Source organism: Musa acuminata, chromosome BXJ3-9, assembly GCF_036884655.1.
Source record: "Musa acuminata AAA Group cultivar baxijiao chromosome BXJ3-9, Cavendish_Baxijiao_AAA, whole genome shotgun sequence".
In the NCBI taxonomy this organism is placed as follows: domain Eukaryota; kingdom Viridiplantae; phylum Streptophyta; class Magnoliopsida; order Zingiberales; family Musaceae; genus Musa; species Musa acuminata.
Window position 1 is genome coordinate 2,867,802 of NC_088357.1, and position 20,614 is coordinate 2,888,415.

Consider the following 20,614-nt stretch of genomic DNA (forward strand, 5'->3'; position numbering starts at 1 on the left):
GGTCCGACCCAAATTTTCCAGTAAAGATCATGTACAGTTATCATTGTTTGCTAATTTCTTTTATGATGATGCAGGAATAATTTATGTTGTATTTTGCTGATTTCTCTTAATGCTTTCAGGAACTAATCATGAGTTTATTATTGATGGAAGCTTGTTTTAGTTGACTAGTCATATTTGTGGCTTAATGCTTTTACTAATTTTTTTTTGGAGATGGGTGTGAAGCATCAGATAATAGAAAGAAAATGCATTGACGAAGCTTGAAATGGAAGAAGAGGAGGGTATGCATCGCCGTTCGATGGGTATAAGACACGTCAAGATCGAAGCCGAAGCGACCGAGGTCCCATGGCGTCGTTATCCCTCTCGACCACGCGCCTCCTCTTCCTACGCCGCTCGCCGCCGCCGCAGCAGCTCCCCTGCCCGAGCCATGGACTCGCTGCCCCTGTCACCTGCGGCCCCCGCGACAACCGCGGGAAGCTCCTCCGTGGCCGGACCCTCAGCACGGAGGCCATCCTGGCCGTCCAGGCCCTCAAGCGCGCCGCGGCCGCGGGCGACGAGGCCAGGGTCCACCGCATCATCTCCGTCGACCTGGGTCGCCTCATCAAGGCTGACCTCCTTGCGGCACTCGCGGAACTCCAGCGCCAGAACGAGTGGGGCCTCGCCTCGAAGGCCTTCGCGGCCGCCCGCCGGGAGCCGTGGTACCGGACTGACCTCGCCCTCTACGCCGAGATGGTGTCCAGCTTGGCAAGGTGCGGTGCGTCGGATGAAATCGATGCCCTGGTGGCCTGTCTGCTTGAGGATGAGGAGGGATGGATCTCCTCTGAGAATACCAAGGAGATTTCTCGGTTCGTTAGGGCTTTGATGGCGGCTGAAAAGGCGAAGCTTGTGAGAGATGTTTACGGGAATTTGAAGAGCGGGGGATTCGAGCCGGACGAGTTCTTGTTTAAGTTTCTGATAAGAGGGTTGAGGAGATTGGGGGAGGATGCTGCTGCTGAAGAGGTGGAGAGAGATTTTGAGGTGTGGTACGAGTGTGGAAGTTTGCCCATGGAGCCGCTGCCTGTTTGATGAAATGCTTGAACGAACATTAAATAGGTCAGTTTCTTTCTTGAATCCTACACATAGAAGAGTTGTCTGTCTTTCTTCAATTCGATAATGCACCAGTGTTCTGTTATACCAAAATTAAAATTGGCTGAGTAGAGACTGAAATATGATAGAATTTTTTCTCCAAAAAAATGTCTTAAGTAATTATATATATAAATTTGGAAGTAGAGATAGTCAAGACTTATCGCATGGTAAGTGAGAACATGATATGCCTATTTGTACATAATGTTAATATTGGTTTTGGAAGCAGAACTGCAAATATGTACTAATCTGAAAGTAACACTAATTCTCTATCTAATTGTTAATCTTGTACATGTCAAAGAATTATCTGTATAGTACTTTATTTCTTTATGCATGTGAAAACTCCATTCAATTAAATGGATAAACATATTGTATTTTCCCCAACCTTTTTGAAAACAATTGGTGGGTAAATTATTATTATTATTATTATTATTAGGATATGCAAATTTGGCACTCTGAAAAAAAAAAAAATCTTTGCAATCTGGACATGATAATTGTGGCCACAAGTTTCTGCAGATGCAACCAAACACAATAAGCTCCATGGAGCAGTTCCTACTTTGGAAAACTACCTGTTACACATTATTATAAATGTTCCTGAATTTATATTGTATAATTAGATTTTTTTTACTGTTGTTCAGGAGATTATATACATGAACTAGTGGGATGCCTTGGAAGATGATTATCTAATAGATTCCACCTCATAATGAAGAGGATCATGGAGCACAGGTTTCTGCATGTTCTTGTCCTATAATTTGTTTTCCATTTCTCTTATTCTATATGCCCACAATACATCCCAACATTTTAGCATCAGCTTGTAGTTTATTGTTTGTCATTATGTTCATCCAGTGATATTTATATATGTGTGTATGGTTAATATTGATGATAAGTCTTCAATTTGAAGTTCAAAAAATAAAATATATAGTTCTCTCCATGGTATGCAGTACCCAATGGTACCACCCGGTATGGGCGATATGTACCAGTCCGATGACATACCGGTACGCGGACCGTCCGGTACCGAACGGAACATGTTACAGTGCTACAGTATTACACTGTAGCAGTGCTACAATGTAAAAAAAAATATATATAAAACTATTCGATACACCCTGGTGTACCGTTCGGTACGTTGGTATCATACCGTACCGAGCCAACCTCGAAACATCAATACGGTACGATATTACATACCTTGGTTCTCTCAATATTTACATCATTATAATATATCTGTAAATTTTGAAGTGTTAATATCAATTAGAATTTCAAATAACAATCGATTTAAAATTAATTAATGGGTTTTTTTTTGTTGCAAAAGGTAAATGATGAGATTCGAGGTAAGATATTTTGATAAAATATTGATTTTTACCAGCTAATTAGATTTGTTTTTATTAAAGCACATATAAATGCTTTGGAGTTTTGTAAGAATACAATCGAAATTTAGAACGATAATTATGAAAAATATTAACGTTGCAGTGATTTATAATATATATTAATTTTATTCTTCCAACCGAGAGGGTAAAATTTTTGGAGAGACTTTTTTCATGGTTTGGTAAATTTTCAGGGTGGGGTGCGTATTGTTTGTTATTCGCTGATCCAATATATTCGAATCTCCTGCCCTTAACTTCCCTTCCCATACCATTTCCATCCTAATCCCCATCACAACCTCGACCTCGCCCTCTCCCTCTCCCATCTCCCATCTCCCATCTCCGTTCCTCGCCATGAACTCTCATCTCAATCCCTTCCTCGGTATGCGCATCTCTCGCCCTCTCCTTCACTAACGAATTTGTCGAGATCCTCGCGCTCGATCTCCGCCGATCCAGCAAATGTTTTAGGCAGTCGCGGAAATGGGGCGAATTCTTCCACCGGAGAAGATGGCGGTGGTGTCATCCATCCAGGCACACCCAAGAAAGTAGCACGGCGGCGAGTTCTCTTAAGGAAGTACATGATTCTTTCTTTTGGAAACTGATTTCTAATATTTTCTATCATACTGCCAGCAAAATGGGCATCGTTTCATACAGATACCCTATTATCTTTTGTCTGTAGCTGTACTATTGGAGTCCAAAGATGATTCTTTTCTTGTTACAGGGGAAGTTAGCATGGGATGCAGATGGGACCAAGCGTCTGAAGGTCGTGATTGCAACCCTCAACTGGTTCGATCATCCGTAGCTTGAACTAAATGGGTAAATTTGCAATCCTTATGGAAGTTTGGAGGGCTAAACCTTGGTTTTCAGGTGAGTTATGTTCAGAGATATTTCCTTTTTGAGTTATGCGGGTCGATTAACGCTGTGTGGATTTGGTTTCCGGGCGTGAGTTATGTATACATGATATGGATTTGGGTTTCAGGTGTGAGATCTGTTCATATCGCGTCTCGTCTTTGAAGTACCAAAAGCATGTTGTGGCTGCTTTGACATGGAATTTTGGTGACTTCATATTTACTAATATGGTCCCTAAGCATAGAATAGCCATGTTTAGCAAGGGCACAAACGTTCATACCTCGAGATGAGGTGACATCACATCTTCGTAAGTGTTAAAGAAAGGAATTGTTGACCTCTCAATTAGCTCGATATGATATAAACCCATATGTGTAGAATTATCTGAGGTAAAAACGAGTTTTCGAGATGACACATACGTAAAGATCGAGGTCGGGAGAGGTTTCTTGGCTCGATCCTTTCGATACCTAAGTTAGTAACTCGAGGTATATAAGTGTGGATGCGAGTGATCAAAAAGTTGATCATTCCTTTTTCATTACGTTGAAGATGAGCTTTTATATATGATAGGTTTTGTTCATGCTTTTCACAGCATATAAAGGGCTGACAATGGGCTTAATAGCCCATTAACAAAGATTGTTTCATGTGAGCACTTGTGGGGATTTTGGTATATAGTAGACATTTTGTTGTGCGATCGTTCAGACCTTGTGAAGTCTATTTGTAATTTGCATCGGATATAAAGTTTTTACTGAAATGATTGCTTGCGGATCCCTAGTGAATCATTTTTTCTAACCCGTTTTCTCTTTTATATGTCCTAAAAGATCATAGGAGGTTTCGATTAAATTAATAAAATATTTTATGAGAGGTAACCTTTGATCACCTCCAAACAGTTTTTTCTTGATCTCTTATCCACACACGAGACAAGGGAGGGGAGAGGGACAATCCATAATTGCTTGCCTTGAGCTCTTATCTACCTGGTCAAACAGGTGGAGGGTAGCTTTTGTCTTCTCCTTTCATCCTGGACACCATATTACAGTTGTGTTAGATGATGATTGGTTGACAGTATACTCTCTATCATTTGTTTGCCCTCTCCCCCCCCCCCCCTCAAGGCATGCTTCGGCCTTCTATGAGAGGCAACCTCTAATCGTATCTAACAACCTCTCATTGATCTTTTATTCACGTGGGTGATAGGGGGATAGCCGATAACTGGCCACTTTGGACATTTACCCACATGAGCAGACAAGAAGAGGGTGACATATGTCTTCTCATTCTACCTTAGATATTACGTGACGATCACATGTCGAACAACGACTAATTGATGGTGTACTCCCTATCATTTGTCCTCCTCCCGTCGCTGTCGCCAAGGAGTGCTTCGAGGCTCTCACGAGAGAGATCCGAAGTGCGACGTCTCCCCCTCGGTCGTTGTCGCCAAGGCGTGCTTCAAGGCTCTCACGAGAGAGATCCAAAGTGCGACATCTAATTCATCCGACATATCCAACTTATTTCTCTTCGATTAGTTCTCCAACTTGACTCATTAGGCGAATGGACAGAGGTGAGGAACACTCGTCTGGAATTGTTGACCCCCATCCCTCTTATGTAAGGGGGATTCCTCGTCGAGAGGCTCTCTTTGGTAGAGAATTGATCCTTACCGATGTGAACCTAACCCTCCCCTTCGAGTGTGAAGGACTGCGAGCGTTGCTAGTTCTTCCTCCCGTTCGTTTCTCATCATGTTGTTCCTCCGAGTACACCTGTCTTTGATTTATACGATCACCACCAAGTATATCAAGTTCGTTTCTCATCATGTTCTTCCTCCGGGTACACCGATGATTCCTTCACTTGGCTGGCGGTTGACAATTTCAAATCAGGTGGAGTTATTTTGTCGATGATTTATTTCTCTAACAAAAACTTTCAGGCTCAGCAGCCAGAACGGACCCCGTGATAATATGGAGAACATAACATGTTCGACGCATCACCCGGTAGATCTCAAACCCCAAACCCCACGGAAGTGTTCCTTTCTCACTGAAACATCTTTGCTACCCAGAGAAACGTCGTATAATTTGGTGCAAGCTTAGAAAAGATCAAATGACTATAATAGAGGAAGGTCGAAGTCTTACTACCAGTAATTTCTTGTTTCAGGGACAAAAACAGCATGCTCTGCAGACAAAAACAGCATTTCTTGTTTCAGTTTTAAGAGATGAAAAATGACTGGAAAAACAAGTTCACAAAAAGCAAATAATGAAGAAAAAAAAACCCTCCATTAAACATTCATGTAAGTAAATAGTAATTAAACAACAACGTAACTACTAATACAGGAGAGTGATGAACGTGAAACATACAACTCATTACATTGACGTCACTGTATGTCCCTGCTTTATCTCTCATCCTTCTTCAAACTATTCTGTTAATCCAAATCATGTCAGTGCATGAAAATGATTCCTGCCACTTTTGATTTTTTTCACCCTTATGACCAAAAAGACTTAAAAAAAGGGCTAATAACCTTTTAACCTACTGAAGGGGTAGAAATAAAAAAGCGTAACGAAAATAGAAAATGGAGATCAGATGACAATTTGGACAGGAATGCAAATCTACTCACCTGTTTGATTCCATTGGAGTTACAAAAAAGTAAATATGATACAGACAGGCGCAAGAGCAGCGCCTCATTGCCCAACCTATACGGCCACCATCTTTCTACCACCGGGAGTCGCCCCTAACATCGCCTATATTTAACCAGCCTCGTGCTACCTGTCTCCCATGTCTGCCCGCCATGCTTCGATATTATTGTTGAGGGTGCTCGCCCTCGCAGCATAATGCATTTTCAAGGCTGCAACCGGGTCGGACACCCCTCCACCACCACCGACCAAGATTCCTCCCCCCATCATGTTTTTTGCACCCAGAGGGGCTACCCTGCCTTGCTGCTGAAACCCAGAGACCATCTCGATTCCTCCATTCCTCTTCTGCAACTCAGAAATGTTCTCTACCCGTTTCCCGTTTGAGGACAGGTGCTGAACATAAGACTGCTGATAGTCTGTTAGAACTCCGTTGCCACTAGGCATACCATCTTTGGCTGAATAAAGTGACACACCAGTCAGTGATCCTTGGTACTTGGCCAACATAGAAGCAGTCTCCGGCAATGATGAAAACCCTGTCTGTATTCTCTTCCCGTCCCAGAAGCCATAATTTCTCACAGGCAGGGCCTCCAGGCCAACTTGGCCACTTCCAATGTTTGGGACGAGACGGTTATTGTCTCTTCGGATACTGGCACAATTGGTTGTTGAAGAACCATCCAACTCCGGTGAGGTTCTGGGATTACTTTCATGGGAGGAAGAGCTCGATTGTGGCAAAGGAGACGTATGACTAAGAATTTTACCAAACAGTTTCACATCTCCAGTTCTGTGTTCTTCGATCTCAGAGGAAGCATTCTTGATACAGGTTCTAATTTCAGCCTCCGACTGATTCTCACTCCTTGATGAACGTAGTATACCAGAGTTGGAAGGCAAAAGATTGTTTTCGTTCCAGTGCTTGTCTGACATGAAAAACTGATTTGATTGGGGAACTACATTCGTCTTGCATTCAGCTTCAAGCAGACTTGGCTTCTCGCCTGCTGTAAGGTCCACTTCCCTCATCACGTCTTGACTCAGTGCCTGAAGTGGATAACCCCTGAGAATATGCATGTTCCGGTCAACTTGGTTCACTGACAGCTTTCTGGGCATATACTGCTGATATATACCTCTTTTTAACAGGTTCTGGTGCCATTTATTGCCCTGCTCAAAGTTCAAAGTAGTCTCAGATGATACATTAAGGGTGCCCCCAAAACAAATAGAAGATGGATCTGGCAACAATGAATTCAATGGTACATGATGGACATTTTCCTGCTTCAACAGGATGGCCTGTGGTTGCTTCAGTTTGCGCTGCTGTAGATCCAGTTGTATCTGCTGCTGATATCTGGGGTCAAAGGCCAGATGACAAACATTAGCCACAGTTCCTGAGAATAAGGCAGCAGCACTTGCATTAGAATCTGGCCCACAGCAAAGAAGGCCCTTTCCATTTGCTGTGAGGTTGATGTTTGTCGTATTTTTTTTTGACAACCCAACCTTGCTGGACAGTGATGCTTCAGTTTTTACTACCACTTTCAAGCCCTCAGCAGGAGAACCTCCAGTGGTATCCACATTACAGACTGTACTAGAAGTTGACTTTGTTGACTCTACTTCCAAACATGCTTCAACAACAGGCTCAGTTTTTCCTATTGTAAGAATCGAGACATTTGGAGAAACAACATTAGTACTTCCCCCAACTATTGTTTCTCTGTCAGCTGAATCTGCAACCTCACAAAGTTGTATAGCTTCAGCACATCCCAAGCCAGCAGCAATGCTTTCCTTTGGACGTGTATTAGATTGAAGATTATCCCCCTGGCTTGCCAGCTTATCATCATGAAAAATAGACACCTTCTTATTATTGACCTTCTCGTCACCACCCACCAGATTAGGTCCTGGAAATACATCCCCATCCTGTTCATTGGATCTATCAGTTTCGGCATGGAAAGGGTTGCCTGCAGCATGAGCAATTCCCTCATAGCTGGTGTTTGCCACAGACTGGGAGACATCCACATCCACTTTGGAACAAGATTGAGTACTGCAGATTGCAGAATCCATCTCGGCAACACAAGCATCATCAGTGTCACTCCTTCCTCCATTTGCATCACTCAATGGCGTACCCCCAAGGACAGTATCTTGACGAATCACATCAAGACCAAGACATTTTCTAGCCTTACTGAAGAAAATCTTGCATTGTTCCCTTGATCTTGTCTTCATGCAACTTGAGATCTTAGTGAAATCCTTGTCATATGTGCCCAAGGCTTGGATAAATATAGACTTCTCCTCATCTGTCCAATCAGCTGATCCCAATTCACAGCCCTCATCTGAACAGGCTTCCTCCTCATCTAGGTTCTGAGTAACTTCTGGGGTCAAGAGCTGGTCCATTGTAATGCGGTTTATTCTCTCGGCAGGATGAATAAAGCTGGTAACACATGAGCTCATTGTTTCTGAGGACAGAGCACCACAAATGCCTGCTAACACATCAGCAGCCACAAAGTCTCTTTCTTGCCCTGATACGTCAACACTGTTTTCCCCTTCTAAATAAGAAGACCCATAAGATACTTTCATATCATTACAGGTCCCATAGACAGCACTACCAGCATACTTTTCACTCTTTGAACTGCAATGATCATGTGCTACGACAGCCGATGCTGCACCCAACATATCAAGAGAAGAGGCAGTCATCTCATGATTCCACTTCTTTCCCGATGCTACAAGGTAGGTGTTGGCTGGTAAGCACTGCTGCTGCTGCTTTCTTAGATCCAACCATTTCTTCACTTCTTTGAAACTTTCTGACTTATGGTTCTTATAATAAAACTCAATGCAGTCTGCTGTTGTTTTGTGGTTCAAAGATGAAGAGATCTTGGAGAAATCTTTACCATATCTGGCAAGCATCTCCATGAAAATATCTTTCTCATCCTCTGACCATGGATTTATCATTGCTCTTTCCTTCTCAAAGCTAGGAGGATCTTTTATTAACCCATTTTGTGTAACAAACTTATTGTATTTTCTCTCCTTGTCATCTAATAATAGTCTTGGCATCTTCAAATTATTTCTACAAAGCTTTATCTGTGCATCTGACAGCAACTTACTTGTAAAGTTCACTATTTCTGTTGTAGGAACCAAAGTTAAGTTACCTACTGAGTACAATGAAACTTTCAGATGGCGACAAACAGACATTAATAAGAAAGAGAATATTTACAAGATATTGTTAGCCAATTGAAGACATTGAGGGCCAACCATATAAAGGAAAAGAGAAAGCAAACAAGCATGTTCAAGATTACCTTAAAACAATAAATGAAACATCATTGACAAAGGTCCTTTGATTCATTAACACTTTTCTTCTATTCTTCAACATAGTCAATTTAAACAATTCTGAAACACCACATCCTAATCTTCAGTTGGCATTTGAGTTTAAATTCCTCCATTAATGCTAATAGGTACAAAATATTTGCAGTTTCTTCTGGTGTACATATCTACATGAACATAAAATCATGCAAATGATAAAAAGTATGCTAATATTCATTCGTATAGCCTTCCACAAATTCATCCCTTTTATTAGAGTGGAACGAACAGATGACTGCAATTCACAATCATAGACACGGGCATATTGTGGTTAATACCAAGATCCTTCAACTAAGTTTCCTTCTTTTTTTTAAAAAAAGAAAGAGCCTACCAAGATTTGGTTTGCATGATAGGCAACTGACGCAAAAAAATATGTTCATGGTGGATGAAGGTTCACATATAACAGGAAGAACACAACAGTGGTTAGGAAAAAATATCTGTTCTAATCATTATGGCTACAACATAATCTAGGGAGAAGACCCATCCAGCAACTGAACAACCCATATTACAACATGTAAGCCTCCCCGTTGTAGATCAAATAGAGACCTATACTAGTCTGAGCCTTAACTTTATTCCAATTTAAAAACAGAGGAAATATCTAGTTCCAGCCAGTTCTAAAACTGATTCAACCACAGATCATTTCAACATAATCCAGCTTAAATATTTAGGATTGCTCAAAAATCAATGTTATGCAATTAATGACGTCGACAATTAGCTAATATTATATTCAAAATAATTGTAATATATTATGGAAAAATGTCCAAGAACCCTAAGCATCTTGTGGTGATGATCCATGATCTCTAGATGCCTAAAGCTAGGACCATCCTATTAGCAACCAACATCTATGCGATATAAAATGGAAAGTAGTTGCAAAAATGTCGAAATCCAATGTACAATAGCCGATGAACTTCATCACGCATAAAATGGCCAGTTACACATTGAGCAACTTCCCCAGGGTTTTCAGAGTGGCATCACAAGAAATGTGCAAATAAGGATAACATGCAGCACAAAATTTTTCATATTAATTGCTTACTGATTGTTTGGATAATTTGAGTTACATATAACTATATCAAAACCATAATGCATATAGGCACAATTAAAGGTAGAAAGGGAAGCATTGAAACATAATGGACAAACAAGATATCCAGATATCAGAAAGCAAAATATATCATAGAAAAAAAAAAACAAGTTTAAGACTAACCGGGTGATGCAAACCGTGACCGGGTTGAAGAACGTTGCTTTTGAGAACCATTTTGCGATGAGCGGCTCATAAGTTCAAAACGTTTGCTTGACTTTGTGCGAACTTTCTTGATGGACAGTAACCGCAAATCCTCCTTCCATAAGTGGTGCAGTGCCTTGAATTTAAGAAGAAGGACTCTTTCTTTGAATCTTAGTTGGCACTTACGAGTAGCAAGTTTTTCTTTGATTTTCAGGTCATTCTTCCGGCATGATGTGAAGTTAACCAATCCCCAGATATCTGACAGGAGGGGATTTGTTGAAAAAGCTGTGCCGAACACCTTCGAGGCACATTTGGCAGCATTCATATTAGAATCTATAATTGAAGTTATTAAATTAGAGTCCTTTCCTTGCGTGGCCTCATCAAAGCTTACATGAACACTGCTACAGTCTCCATCTCCACAATTTCTATTCCCATCTTCAGATGCAACCATTATCCTCTCCCCACAATCTGAGTCGACAATCTGCTGCAATTCAGTAACCTTCAATTTTTCATCCTTGATCAGCAAGGGGCTTTCAGACAATTTCTCAATGGCTAAGTGAAATTTAGACGATAATGTTTCTGGATTAATAATATAGATGTCTTTAATTACAGTGTCATGTTTGACGAGACTACTGCAGGGCACATGCTCTTCAACAAATGCCACTTCAATAGTTTCTACCTTTTGATCCTTTGAAGGGTTAGATTCATCTGATAAACCAGCCAATGGCTGTATGCAAGGTTCCGAAGCAGAATCATTAGCTAACTTGACGGAACTTTGGTAAGAATCAGTTTTAGTATCACAATTCAGTGACTTGAGCTCTTTTTCCAACAAATCAATTTCACATTCTATCTTTTCCAATCCGTTAGAAATACTCCCCTTCAGTTTCAATAATTTGTTCATAGCAGAATCCCTTGAGAAAGTGGAATCACCAGAGAAGGCATCCACAGATTGAAACAAGTCAGTGAGCAGAGAATCTAGGGATCCGATGGGATTGACTTCCAAATGGTCCAAATTATTAGAAATTTCTTCACAGAAAGATAGAAATGCGGATCCAGGTAAATCACTGTTTTGATTCATACCATCATAATCATTCACAGTCCTGCTGCAAAGCTTATCTTCTGTGCCTGCCATAAAATACCAAATTCAAACCATTATATCTGAGTGAAAACCGATAGCTCTGGCTTTAAGTCTAGGAACTTTCTGCTTAATCATTAGAGTTCTTTACAATGAAAATCCCAATGAATGGGACAAGTTATATTATGAAAGGAACTGAATCAGCAAGTAACAGAAACATGAAAGTATCATAAACAATAATACTAGCATGAAAGGAGCGATTACTGATGATGTCATCGATGATAAGTTATGAGAAGAATGTTAGTGAAAACAAAACTTCTCCAGATATTTAAGTTTTTAGGCACAAAATTTAAAGCATATATACTGCTGTGTCATTGTATGTTTAAAAAGCTCACAAAAAATTTAAGAACACACCAATAGCCAAGGAAAATAGCAGACTAAGACATAGCATTCGAACACCACTACCCAAAACCTCCGAATACTGTATTTCATATATCTAAGGGCTACAGTTTCCTATCAACCACCAAGACAAGTCTTAAAGAACAATGAATGAACCCACACTATAGCATATAATAAATACATTGAGCAACAAGGTACTGACTCCGAAGTGATCTGAAGGAGATAAAAATAAATTTGTATCAAACATGAAGGAATGTGAACAAGGTACCATCACATAACTACATGAACAGGAAACTGATCAAGCCAGATTAAGAGGTATGCATGCCAAAAAATTTTGACCCCTTAGAATTATTGAATACTGCCTAATCAAAGGTTGATAGCTATGAAGGTTCACAAGTACATATAAGATACATAATTCTGAAAAATGAAAATAGCAGAAATCTCCATTGCCAGAACATGTGTGGTAATTCCCAAGCAACTAAGATAATTTTACAGACACAACCATAGACTCATACCAATATGAGAAACAAAAACAACAAAGATAGCAAGAATGGTCTCAGCTCACCTGGTGATGAACTGCAAGTAGCAGAGCATGGAGTTGTGGGTGACAGGCATCCAGAGATACTAGTAACTTTTTGGCTGTCATCACTTAAAGACCCCTTGCTACCACCAACAGAAGTTTCTACAGATCCTTCTACCTTTTGTTTCTCATACTTAGCCAGCCCCTGGCCCCATCCAAGTCGGGGCTTTTTCCTCGGAGCAACTTCATCAGGAGGGAGAGTAAGAGTTACCAGAGACTGGATTGGGTTTTCCTTTCCCGAGGGCAACACCCCCTCCAGGCATGCCTCCTCTGACTCAGATCTGCTTGTCTTCGTAAAGCCTAGACTACCAGGGCGGCTCCACTTCTTCCAGGGTATGGAACCCAACGAATGGTCTCGATGATCGAATATGTGGCCTGTGCCCAAGCCATCATCGACACCACCAGTCTTATCATTCTGTTCTTTCAGGGGGATTTGAGATGTGGAAGAGATCGGAGCTGCGACTGACCTCAAAGCGGTCGCATGAGGATCATGACGGTGCTGCCTCGAGAAGTCACCAGAATCCCAACATGGGGATCGTCTGAACGATCCCCGGTTCTCCCTACTGGTTCCACTGCTGCTGGTGCGGTAGCAGCCACCATGTCTGACAGAAGCGGGCCTATAGCCATCGTCCTCGGACCAAAATCTGTCAGACCGCGAAGGTGTGCACCCATGTCCGACGGAATCGTCCGGGTGAACCTGGTGGTAACCACCGCCCTGCCGGCAATGACCTTCATAAAAAGAAACCGTTCAGAATTAGAACGAGAAGAAGAGGGCGACGAAGAAAAACTGCGAGTAAACAGGTTTGAACATCTCAGATCTGGGAGGAAGCGGGCTTGATTACTTGAGAAGGGTCGTCGAGGAGAGGCACGTAGCAAATCACGGGGTCCACCATGGTAGGGGTCCTTCCACCGCGAAGCAGACGAGGAGCCGCCGCCACCGCCGCCGCCGCCGCCTAGGGCATCCCCTCTTTCGTGCTTCCTCTGGTCCTTGAAGGCGTACTCCTTCCGATCCCAAGGTAATGGCTCGGGAGGCATCAACCTTCCCAGCTCCAAAGGGCATCTAACCCTCTATGACCACAACGTGAACAAAGCGGCGCCACGAATCCGAGGAAGCCTCCGTTAAGCCAAAGGCCTGCCTCGGATCTCGGCCAATCTATTCCCAACGGTCTCCGCCGGCGGGCAGCTCCAAGCTCGCCACGAATTAGGGTTTCCCCAGTTGTCGGTGGAGGAAAACCAAGCAGGAGAAGAAGGCAAAAGGGCGACCTTTCTGTGAACAAGGCAAAGGAACCGCTGCCGCCGCCCGCTGGCCTTCGCCGGAGGTCTCGACCCTATCCTCTTTCGTCGGCGGGTGGATGGCTGGGTAAACAAAGCTGCGGAAGAGAGAGATAGAGAGAGAGAGAGAGAGAGAGAGGCAGAGCCGATAAATGAGAGCGCCACAGCCTGGATTTCAATGCTCCTTAACTCGAATTCAATCCCCCGTCACGTCCGCTAAAAAAATAGTACCAAATCTTTTAGCTGATTAATCCCCCTCCCCGCCAAGCTTTCCTTCCCTCGCCATCAAGCTGACTCCATTCTCTTTTTTCTTTCCTTAACTGCCTCCCAACTTTCCCGAAACCACGATCCTACCCGATACATCGCTCGGGAGCGGGGGAGAAGAGAAGGGGGCCGTTTCGGGAACTCAACTCCGGCTTCGAGATTCTTCGCTGCGGGGAAGCGATGGCGCTCCGGTCAACCGCCCACAAGGCGACAGGGAAGCTAGCGAGCGAGCCCCACACGTCGTGCCGCCCGCCCCAACCCCACGCGTGCGTCCGTGCGCCCGAGAGCCTCGAGGCACGTGCGGCGCGGGCATACGAGGGCGGGATCGGGGAAGGGCGGAAGCTCCCGTCCCCCTCCGTGCGGGCCTTCATCGCCTCCTCTTCTTTGGAGGAAGGGCGCTTTAGTTGTAGTTTTATGTTTTAACTGCGTTGGGCTAATTAGAAAAAGGGAATATGTTAGAGGGGTTGTCAGGAAATCAGATCTAAAGAAACAGAACGAAATAATAATAAAAAGAGGAAATAATATTCTTTGTCGGGTTGAGAAAAATAGATGCTGTGGGTGACCGAATGTGATGTGATTTTATCGGTGGGCGAGAGAAAAGGGAGACGGATGTGGGGGGAAGATATGGCTCCTTTTGGTCACTGTCCCAAAATAAAAATAAGCTTCTCTCCCACTTAACAAAAGTAGAGATCATGCTTGATACATTGGTATAGCATTGCTGTAGATAAACCATACCCCCTTTTCGAGACAATCCAATTTCTTCAGTGTACATTTCCAACAACCAAACAAATATTAATAAACAATTTCCTAAGCAGATTAATCTTATCCGAGAGTCAAATTCTAATGCTGATTCATCGCACCATATCCACATTTTATTAGTAGATTTGCAATATCTAAATTACCGACAGTCTCTGATAAAAAGAGATTGTAAGCATATCTCAGGGAGTAGATTTTACAGTGGGGATTCCTTGCTGTTCAAACCATTCAGGCATGTGAAACTTCTCATAGAGGACCGACCTGACATCCTTCTGGAGAGAGAGGTGCTTTAGAAGTGGAAGAATGACTCCCATCAGCTGGAAACAAATAAAATGAAAATTAGATCATGTATAGTTGTACGAAGCATATAATTGACCAAACAAGAAAGCAGAATATCCTATTATTATTACCTGCTCGTCGCAAGGCTGTGCAGCAAAGAATGGCATGCATGGTATTCCATTTAATGGTTGCAGCAAGAAACTATATGGATTGTTGTCAACAATGACGGTGCGGGAGAGATCTTTTGATACACAAGAAAGATCTTTGACATGTTCCCGATATTCCCTGATCCATAGAATCAACTTGAATGCATTAAAATATGCACATCCGCATGTGTGTCCATACATGAATTTAAACTTTGCATACAATATACATTTTCTTGAAATGTCACTCGAGTAATTGTATGGCATACAAGCAAGTAAAGAAAGTTCTAAATAGCCTTCCATCTAACACTACAATAATATGAATTGAAAAGACAATTTCAATAAAAAATTATGAAAAGACAATTTAAATAAAGATAAATTTATATTTGGAGTAAATCATCAGAAATTTAATTTTTATGATAAATTAGCATTCTTCGTTTCGGTTCGCACCTAACAGGATTTAACCACTGCAAAAGCAACACATTTGAACCAAAGGACAATCTCTTGATATGTTTTTTGAGGAAAACAAACTACCTGAAAGGGTACCCGGCAGCATCAAAGGTGAACAGCCACAGTTGGCCATGATATTGGTCATAACCAACAATGTTTGTAATATAATCACGAGCAACTGCTCAAATTATTAAAAAAAAGCATGAACTTAATCACGAGTGCACTTGTTAGTATTTGGAGGTAGAGAATTTAGTAGAATCTATGTTAATAGCAACTTGGATGTTTAAGAACTCTGCGATAATGAAAAGCACAGACAGTTGTAAGCTGGTAAAGACTTCTGTCATCACTTTTTAAAAAGAAAATGTTAAAACTGAACCGAAGAGCTATTGAAGTCGCAATAACTTTTGCTTACGTGCTCACAGTTGCAGGCCTGTATAGACGATGAATTAATTTATTGTCAACATCTATCCTATCAATAACTGGACTAGCATAACCTGAAACAGAAGAAAGAAGAAAGAATGATTTATGGACGAATAAGCAGAACAAAGAATGATTTATGGAGGAATAAGCAGAACATAGAAAGACAGCTAGCAATAACAGAATAGCTTATCATAGGTAAATGACAACAACCTTCAAGACCAGCAGTGAAAAGAACAAGGTCTGCAAATTCACTGCTCTGTTTTAGGAATTCCCGCAAACCAGGACGTTCAAAAACAGTGACATGATTCGCCTTTTGTCTTCCATCAGCATCCTTTAGAAACATAACTCCAAATAAATACCCCTGCAGCTTAAGATTATGTACAAATTACCTGATTGCTAGTGACCGACATTTTCTGAAGATACACATTCCAGGTCAAAGCACTTTACACCTGCTTCAATAGCCTGCGAATGAACTGTAGATGGAAGGCTGGATGTCTCGTATGCACAAACTAAAGTCTCATCCAAGTCAAGCACAACCTGCAAATTTTTCAAACTTGACCTTGAATCAGACACACTCACAACAAAGCAATAAACAATAACTCCATAAGCAATAACTTCTACAGTATTGTGTTGTCTTGAAACCATGAATTTTATTAGGAAAATTCGTGTGAACATTATTGAAAAATCAAGTGAAAGCATTTAGCGGTCGGTGTTACGATAGTCCATTTTGGTCCATACCCATGAGTTTGTTACATTTTGTCAATTCAAAACCTCATAGTCAAAATCTGCAAAAGTAGTTTCATGGACAGTTGGAATATTGCAACAATGAATTTTGAGCCATCTATAATAAAGTTAAAAACGAGCTATTAGTACTTTTGCAAAATACAAGCACTCAAGTCACTTTGAATAACGAAGCACTCTTTTGTTAAACAACTAAAAGCTACCTTAGACATGCTTTTCATTTATTTTTTATGGGTCCCAGTGTTTTCATCTTTTGCAGTGTAAATGAAAGAAAGAAGAACCACAGAAAACAAAAAGGTCTTATAGTGCTCAAAGTAATAGTTCAAATTAAATTTAACCTGAATGCAATCGGTGGACAGTGGAGTCCACAGTATCATGATTGGTTATGAAAGAAGATAACAAGGAAACACACAGCAGCAATAATAAAAGCAAGATCCACACAGAAGCAGTAATGCAAGCAGGATTCAAAGGACATTGTGAAGTTTATGTAGCTTTCTAGCAAAGAAAAGAATTTATTTGATTCAGGAATCCTTAAGTTTATGTAGCTCACTAGCCAAATTCTATTTGATTCAGGACTTAAAAACTGCTTGAAATGCTAGTTCAATAAACAGGAAAGTGCTTCGTCCCAGTTTGGTAACCAATGTATCAATATGCAAAACAATACCCTAAGTTACAAAACTATAACAGTATACTAGCATCAATATCAAGCTAATCTGCAAAATCATAGTAATTTTTGTACGTTTAAGGAGGGCCTGTTGATGAAATCTTAATTATAATTACCAAGTGCATCCCTGCCACAACTATAACTGCCAAGCCTTTTTCAAACTATTATCATTGGACTTGTGAACATTAGCTAGTCAAATATTCCTACAGTACCTGGTGCTATCTATAGCTTTCTCATAACTAAATTGATATTTAGAATATCTTTGATACAATATATAACTTTAGTTATCCAATTAAGAATATCTTTGTTATCAAAGAGTTCTTATCTTGGTATATCTTGCCCACACCTTAGTAAACATTTACCTCAGCTGATGTAAATCCTATGCAAGCCTTCCCACTCCTTCGTTATAACCTCCGCATACTTTCTAATACACTATTTTTTGTTAGCACTCTTGTTTATAGTAACAACCTTTTTAGGATATTAATGGATTACCCTTGATGAGGATGAAGTTTGGTTTCACAATTGGTTGCTCCTTTATGATGTAGGTGACAAGGGTTTGAGTAATGAAAAGCTGCATAGTTGACTCTACCTGGACCCCATGTTGGCAGGAGCCTTGTGCACTGAACTGCCCTTTTTTTAAAACAATGACAATGGTGATAATGGATTGATAGGTTTGAACTATTTCTCTACGTTCAAATTTGGTTATATCTTCATCAACCAAAGAATTGGACATAACTTTGGGGATTCCCAATCGCTTAACCAATCACATCTGCTGATCTTAAGGCAGATATAGTTTGGCCTGGTCCTATATTCTGCAGTTTTAATGTGCTTAACCTTTGTATTCTCCACCTAACCACCATTGTTGGTTTCAAGTAAACCTAATTTTCCTTGAAAGACATTCAAAATTGTCCTAAAATATGGCATAGGTTTAATGTGATCAGATCATGTGTATGACTAAATTAGTCATATATCATCATAGACCTATGTAAAGCTTCAACTTTAGTATCTCCAACCATAATCACATGTATCAATGTATGTGATCAAATTTATATACCTCACCTTTGGAGGAGAGCTAAGAGTCCCAGAAGGTTTTGCAAGTCCAATGACATCTGTAGGTAATTCTTCCCCGAGAAAACTCCAACCTTTGTTGCAAAATTTACTTATATCCTATATGCACTATAACAACTAGAATTTCTTATGACAGCCAGTATAAGAATCCCAGTAACCTATGTGCATTATATCCTTAATGTTCATTTTACATCCAAAAAGCTGCTTGCAGAAATAACTAGCTTTCACAAGCGAGAGGACCAACAACTCAGAAAATTGGCATCGGTCACATCAAAGTGATGGACGAAGAAACTGGTCCTTATGCAGCTAGTGAATCCATGATCCACACAATGAAAGAGGGGACAAGAAGAAAATTGAAGGCAGACATCGAAAAGGTCTTGTGAATTTGGGGGTCAGGAACAGTATTTAGTATTCGTAGCTTAGATGTTTTTCTAGAAAATCTCTATCAATGAGTACTCACTGATCACTTCTTCTTTTATTTTCAGTTTTCACTAATAAATTTATTTTAATGCACTATCATCTTCTTTTGCAATTCAAGTAATATAATATATCATGGTGACTAATTAAACGCATAGATGAAATCAGTTAATTGCGGCTGCTGGGCAACAAATCCTAACCAACTTAAAAAAGTCAGTGACCTTGGTTTGTCCAAACAACCAAGAGAGATAAATACCCATGCAATAAGGGATCAAACAGTAATAATGCAATCTTATCTTTCTGCAATCTAATAACAGATTCATACCGATGAGAGATCTCAACAAAGCAACACAATAACTTCAATCTTTATGCAATTTTGTCACAACCTAGAATCCAGATCAGGAGGAGTCGTACCGTGAGCTTACCGAGAGGCTCCGGCGCCGGGGCGGTGTCGGGAGTCGGGCCATCGATCGGGGGATCTATGGCGAGCGGTTTGTAAGCCGGGGAGGCGGTGGAGGGGGAGAAGAGGAGGGTGTGGCGGAGGCCGACGAAGGAGAGAATCTGTGCCCACGAGGGGGTTCCCCGCGGGATCTGGAGCAGGAGACGGAACAGGATCGCCACCCAGTTCACCAGAGCCCGCCATGCCCGGACGCTCTTCGTCGTCGTGTTCGCCGTAGCGGCGGCGTACCACGGCGAGCACATTCCGGACTGGGCCAGCTCGGCCATGGCGGCAACACCAGAAGACGACGGAGACGGAAGCGGCGGCGCACACGTGCCGGATCGCGGTTGGCCGGAAGATCGGCGTGGGGGATCCGACGATGAGGTCGAGCGACGGCAGCCGACGGGAAGTGGGGAGGCGGGCCTCGGGCGGGCGCGAGACGAACAAATAAAGCAGGCCTCGATGGCAGTTGGGCGTGGCTATTGATGTCGACGTTTGCGTCGGCCACCGACGCCACGTCGACCTTTGAGATCCGTGTAGGGTGTGTTATGATGGAGGATTCTGGATTCTCTCCATTTTTTTTTTATTGTTTTCCTAAAATTATTCTGAAAGTGATAAAAGGGGGAAAAAAAATAAGATTCTAATATTTTAAATAAAATAAATAAAAATGAATGAATGATTCCTTTCCTCTCTCTTAAGTTGTTTACGCCTTCTTGCAGTGTCTCTCTGTATCGTCTCCGTTTGGATGATGAAGCATTAAATGAGATAGCCACCGGAAGTGGATGGGTCGGCTTCTTGGCATGTGGGGGTGCACGTGCAGCAGGGTGATGGACAGCTAAGCTTAGATTAGAGTATGACTTGGACCTCAGGGAGATCATCAAACTTCAATAACTTAACACATCGAACACGGTTCAGATCACTGGATCATTGTTATTGTGAGAATATTAGGGATGATAGCGAGTCAACTATAATCGGATTAATAATGATTATTTAATTCAATTTTTTTATGTAATTCATAGAATTCAGACTTACACCCAAACCGATATGCATCATACCATTTCAAACGATACAACAATCATAAATCACAACAGTCTTTCACAGTATAGTTCATGTTCTTTTGAGCACAAAATAGACCACAAGTCTAGTCTCCACATAGAAGAAGAAGAACTGGTGGA

General features: G+C 41.5%; 3 protein-coding genes across 6 annotated transcripts; 1 reads left to right on the plus strand and 2 right to left on the minus strand.

Annotated features, from left to right (window-relative positions):
- The first annotated feature begins 275 nt into the window (after nucleotides 1-275).
- On the plus strand, nucleotides 276-3,332 carry LOC135649266 (protein THYLAKOID ASSEMBLY 8, chloroplastic-like). 2 transcript variants are annotated; one of them, XR_010501210.1, is made up of 3 exons: nucleotides 276-1,089; nucleotides 1,758-1,845; nucleotides 3,196-3,332. XR_010501210.1 is itself a non-coding variant. In XM_065167472.1 (2 exons), the coding sequence occupies exon 1, from the start codon at nucleotides 343-345 to the stop codon at nucleotides 1,060-1,062; it is 720 nt and encodes a 239-aa protein (XP_065023544.1). In that variant the 5' UTR covers nucleotides 276-342; the 3' UTR covers nucleotides 1,063-1,089; nucleotides 1,758-1,895. The 2 variants fall into 2 exon arrangements, 1 of the variants encoding a protein (XP_065023544.1); XM_065167472.1 differs by lacking the exon at nucleotides 3,196-3,332 and having other exon boundaries at nucleotides 1,758-1,895.
- Nucleotides 3,333-5,553: 2,221 nt separating this feature from the next.
- On the minus strand, nucleotides 5,554-14,427 carry LOC135649265 (uncharacterized). Of its 3 annotated transcripts, none has more exons than XM_065167471.1 (4): nucleotides 13,369-14,427; nucleotides 12,512-13,255; nucleotides 10,455-11,597; nucleotides 5,554-9,018 (listed from the first exon to the last, which is right to left on the minus strand). In XM_065167471.1, the coding sequence occupies exons 1-4, from the start codon at nucleotides 13,559-13,561 to the stop codon at nucleotides 6,056-6,058; spliced, it is 5,043 nt and encodes a 1,680-aa protein (XP_065023543.1). In that variant the 5' UTR covers nucleotides 13,562-14,427; the 3' UTR covers nucleotides 5,554-6,055. The 3 variants fall into 3 exon arrangements, with proteins under 3 accessions (XP_065023543.1, XP_065023542.1, XP_065023541.1); XM_065167470.1 differs by having other exon boundaries at nucleotides 5,554-9,045; XM_065167469.1 differs by having other exon boundaries at nucleotides 5,554-9,048.
- Nucleotides 14,428-14,833: 406 nt separating this feature from the next.
- LOC103996939 (uncharacterized) lies at nucleotides 14,834-19,859 on the minus strand. Its single transcript, XM_009418011.3, has 6 exons — nucleotides 19,415-19,859; nucleotides 16,519-16,647; nucleotides 16,321-16,441; nucleotides 16,103-16,184; nucleotides 15,229-15,382; nucleotides 14,834-15,135 (listed from the first exon to the last, which is right to left on the minus strand). Exons 1-6 carry the CDS (start codon nucleotides 19,724-19,726, stop codon nucleotides 15,001-15,003), a joined length of 933 nt encoding a protein of 310 aa, XP_009416286.2. The 5' UTR covers nucleotides 19,727-19,859; the 3' UTR covers nucleotides 14,834-15,000.
- Between the last annotated feature and the right edge of the window lie 755 nt (nucleotides 19,860-20,614).

What these genes read in the sequence shown, in the direction of transcription:
- LOC135649266 (XM_065167472.1), top strand. Translation starts at nt 343, where the DNA reads ATGGCGTCGTTATCCCTCTCGACCACGCGCCTCCTCTTCCTACGCCGC.
- LOC135649265 (XM_065167469.1), bottom strand. Translation starts at nt 13,561, where the DNA reads ATGCCTCCCGAGCCATTACCTTGGGATCGGAAGGAGTACGCCTTCAAG. An exon ending in TCCTCGACGACCCTTCTCAA is followed by an intron (nt 13,256 to 13,368) that starts GTAATCAAGCCC and finishes CTTTTTATGAAG; the next exon opens with GTCATTGCCGGCAGGGCGGT. An exon ending in GTCACGGTTTGCATCACCCG is followed by an intron (nt 9,049 to 10,454) that starts GTTAGTCTTAAA and finishes CATTGTACTCAG; the next exon opens with TAGGTAACTTAACTTTGGTT.
- LOC103996939 (XM_009418011.3), bottom strand. Translation starts at nt 19,726, where the DNA reads ATGGCCGAGCTGGCCCAGTCCGGAATGTGCTCGCCGTGGTACGCCGCC. An exon ending in AATGTGTATCTTCAGAAAAT is followed by an intron (nt 16,442 to 16,518) that starts GTCGGTCACTAG and finishes ATGTTTCTAAAG; the next exon opens with GATGCTGATGGAAGACAAAA. An exon ending in TTTCACTGCTGGTCTTGAAG is followed by an intron (nt 16,185 to 16,320) that starts GTTGTTGTCATT and finishes CTTCTGTTTCAG; the next exon opens with GTTATGCTAGTCCAGTTATT.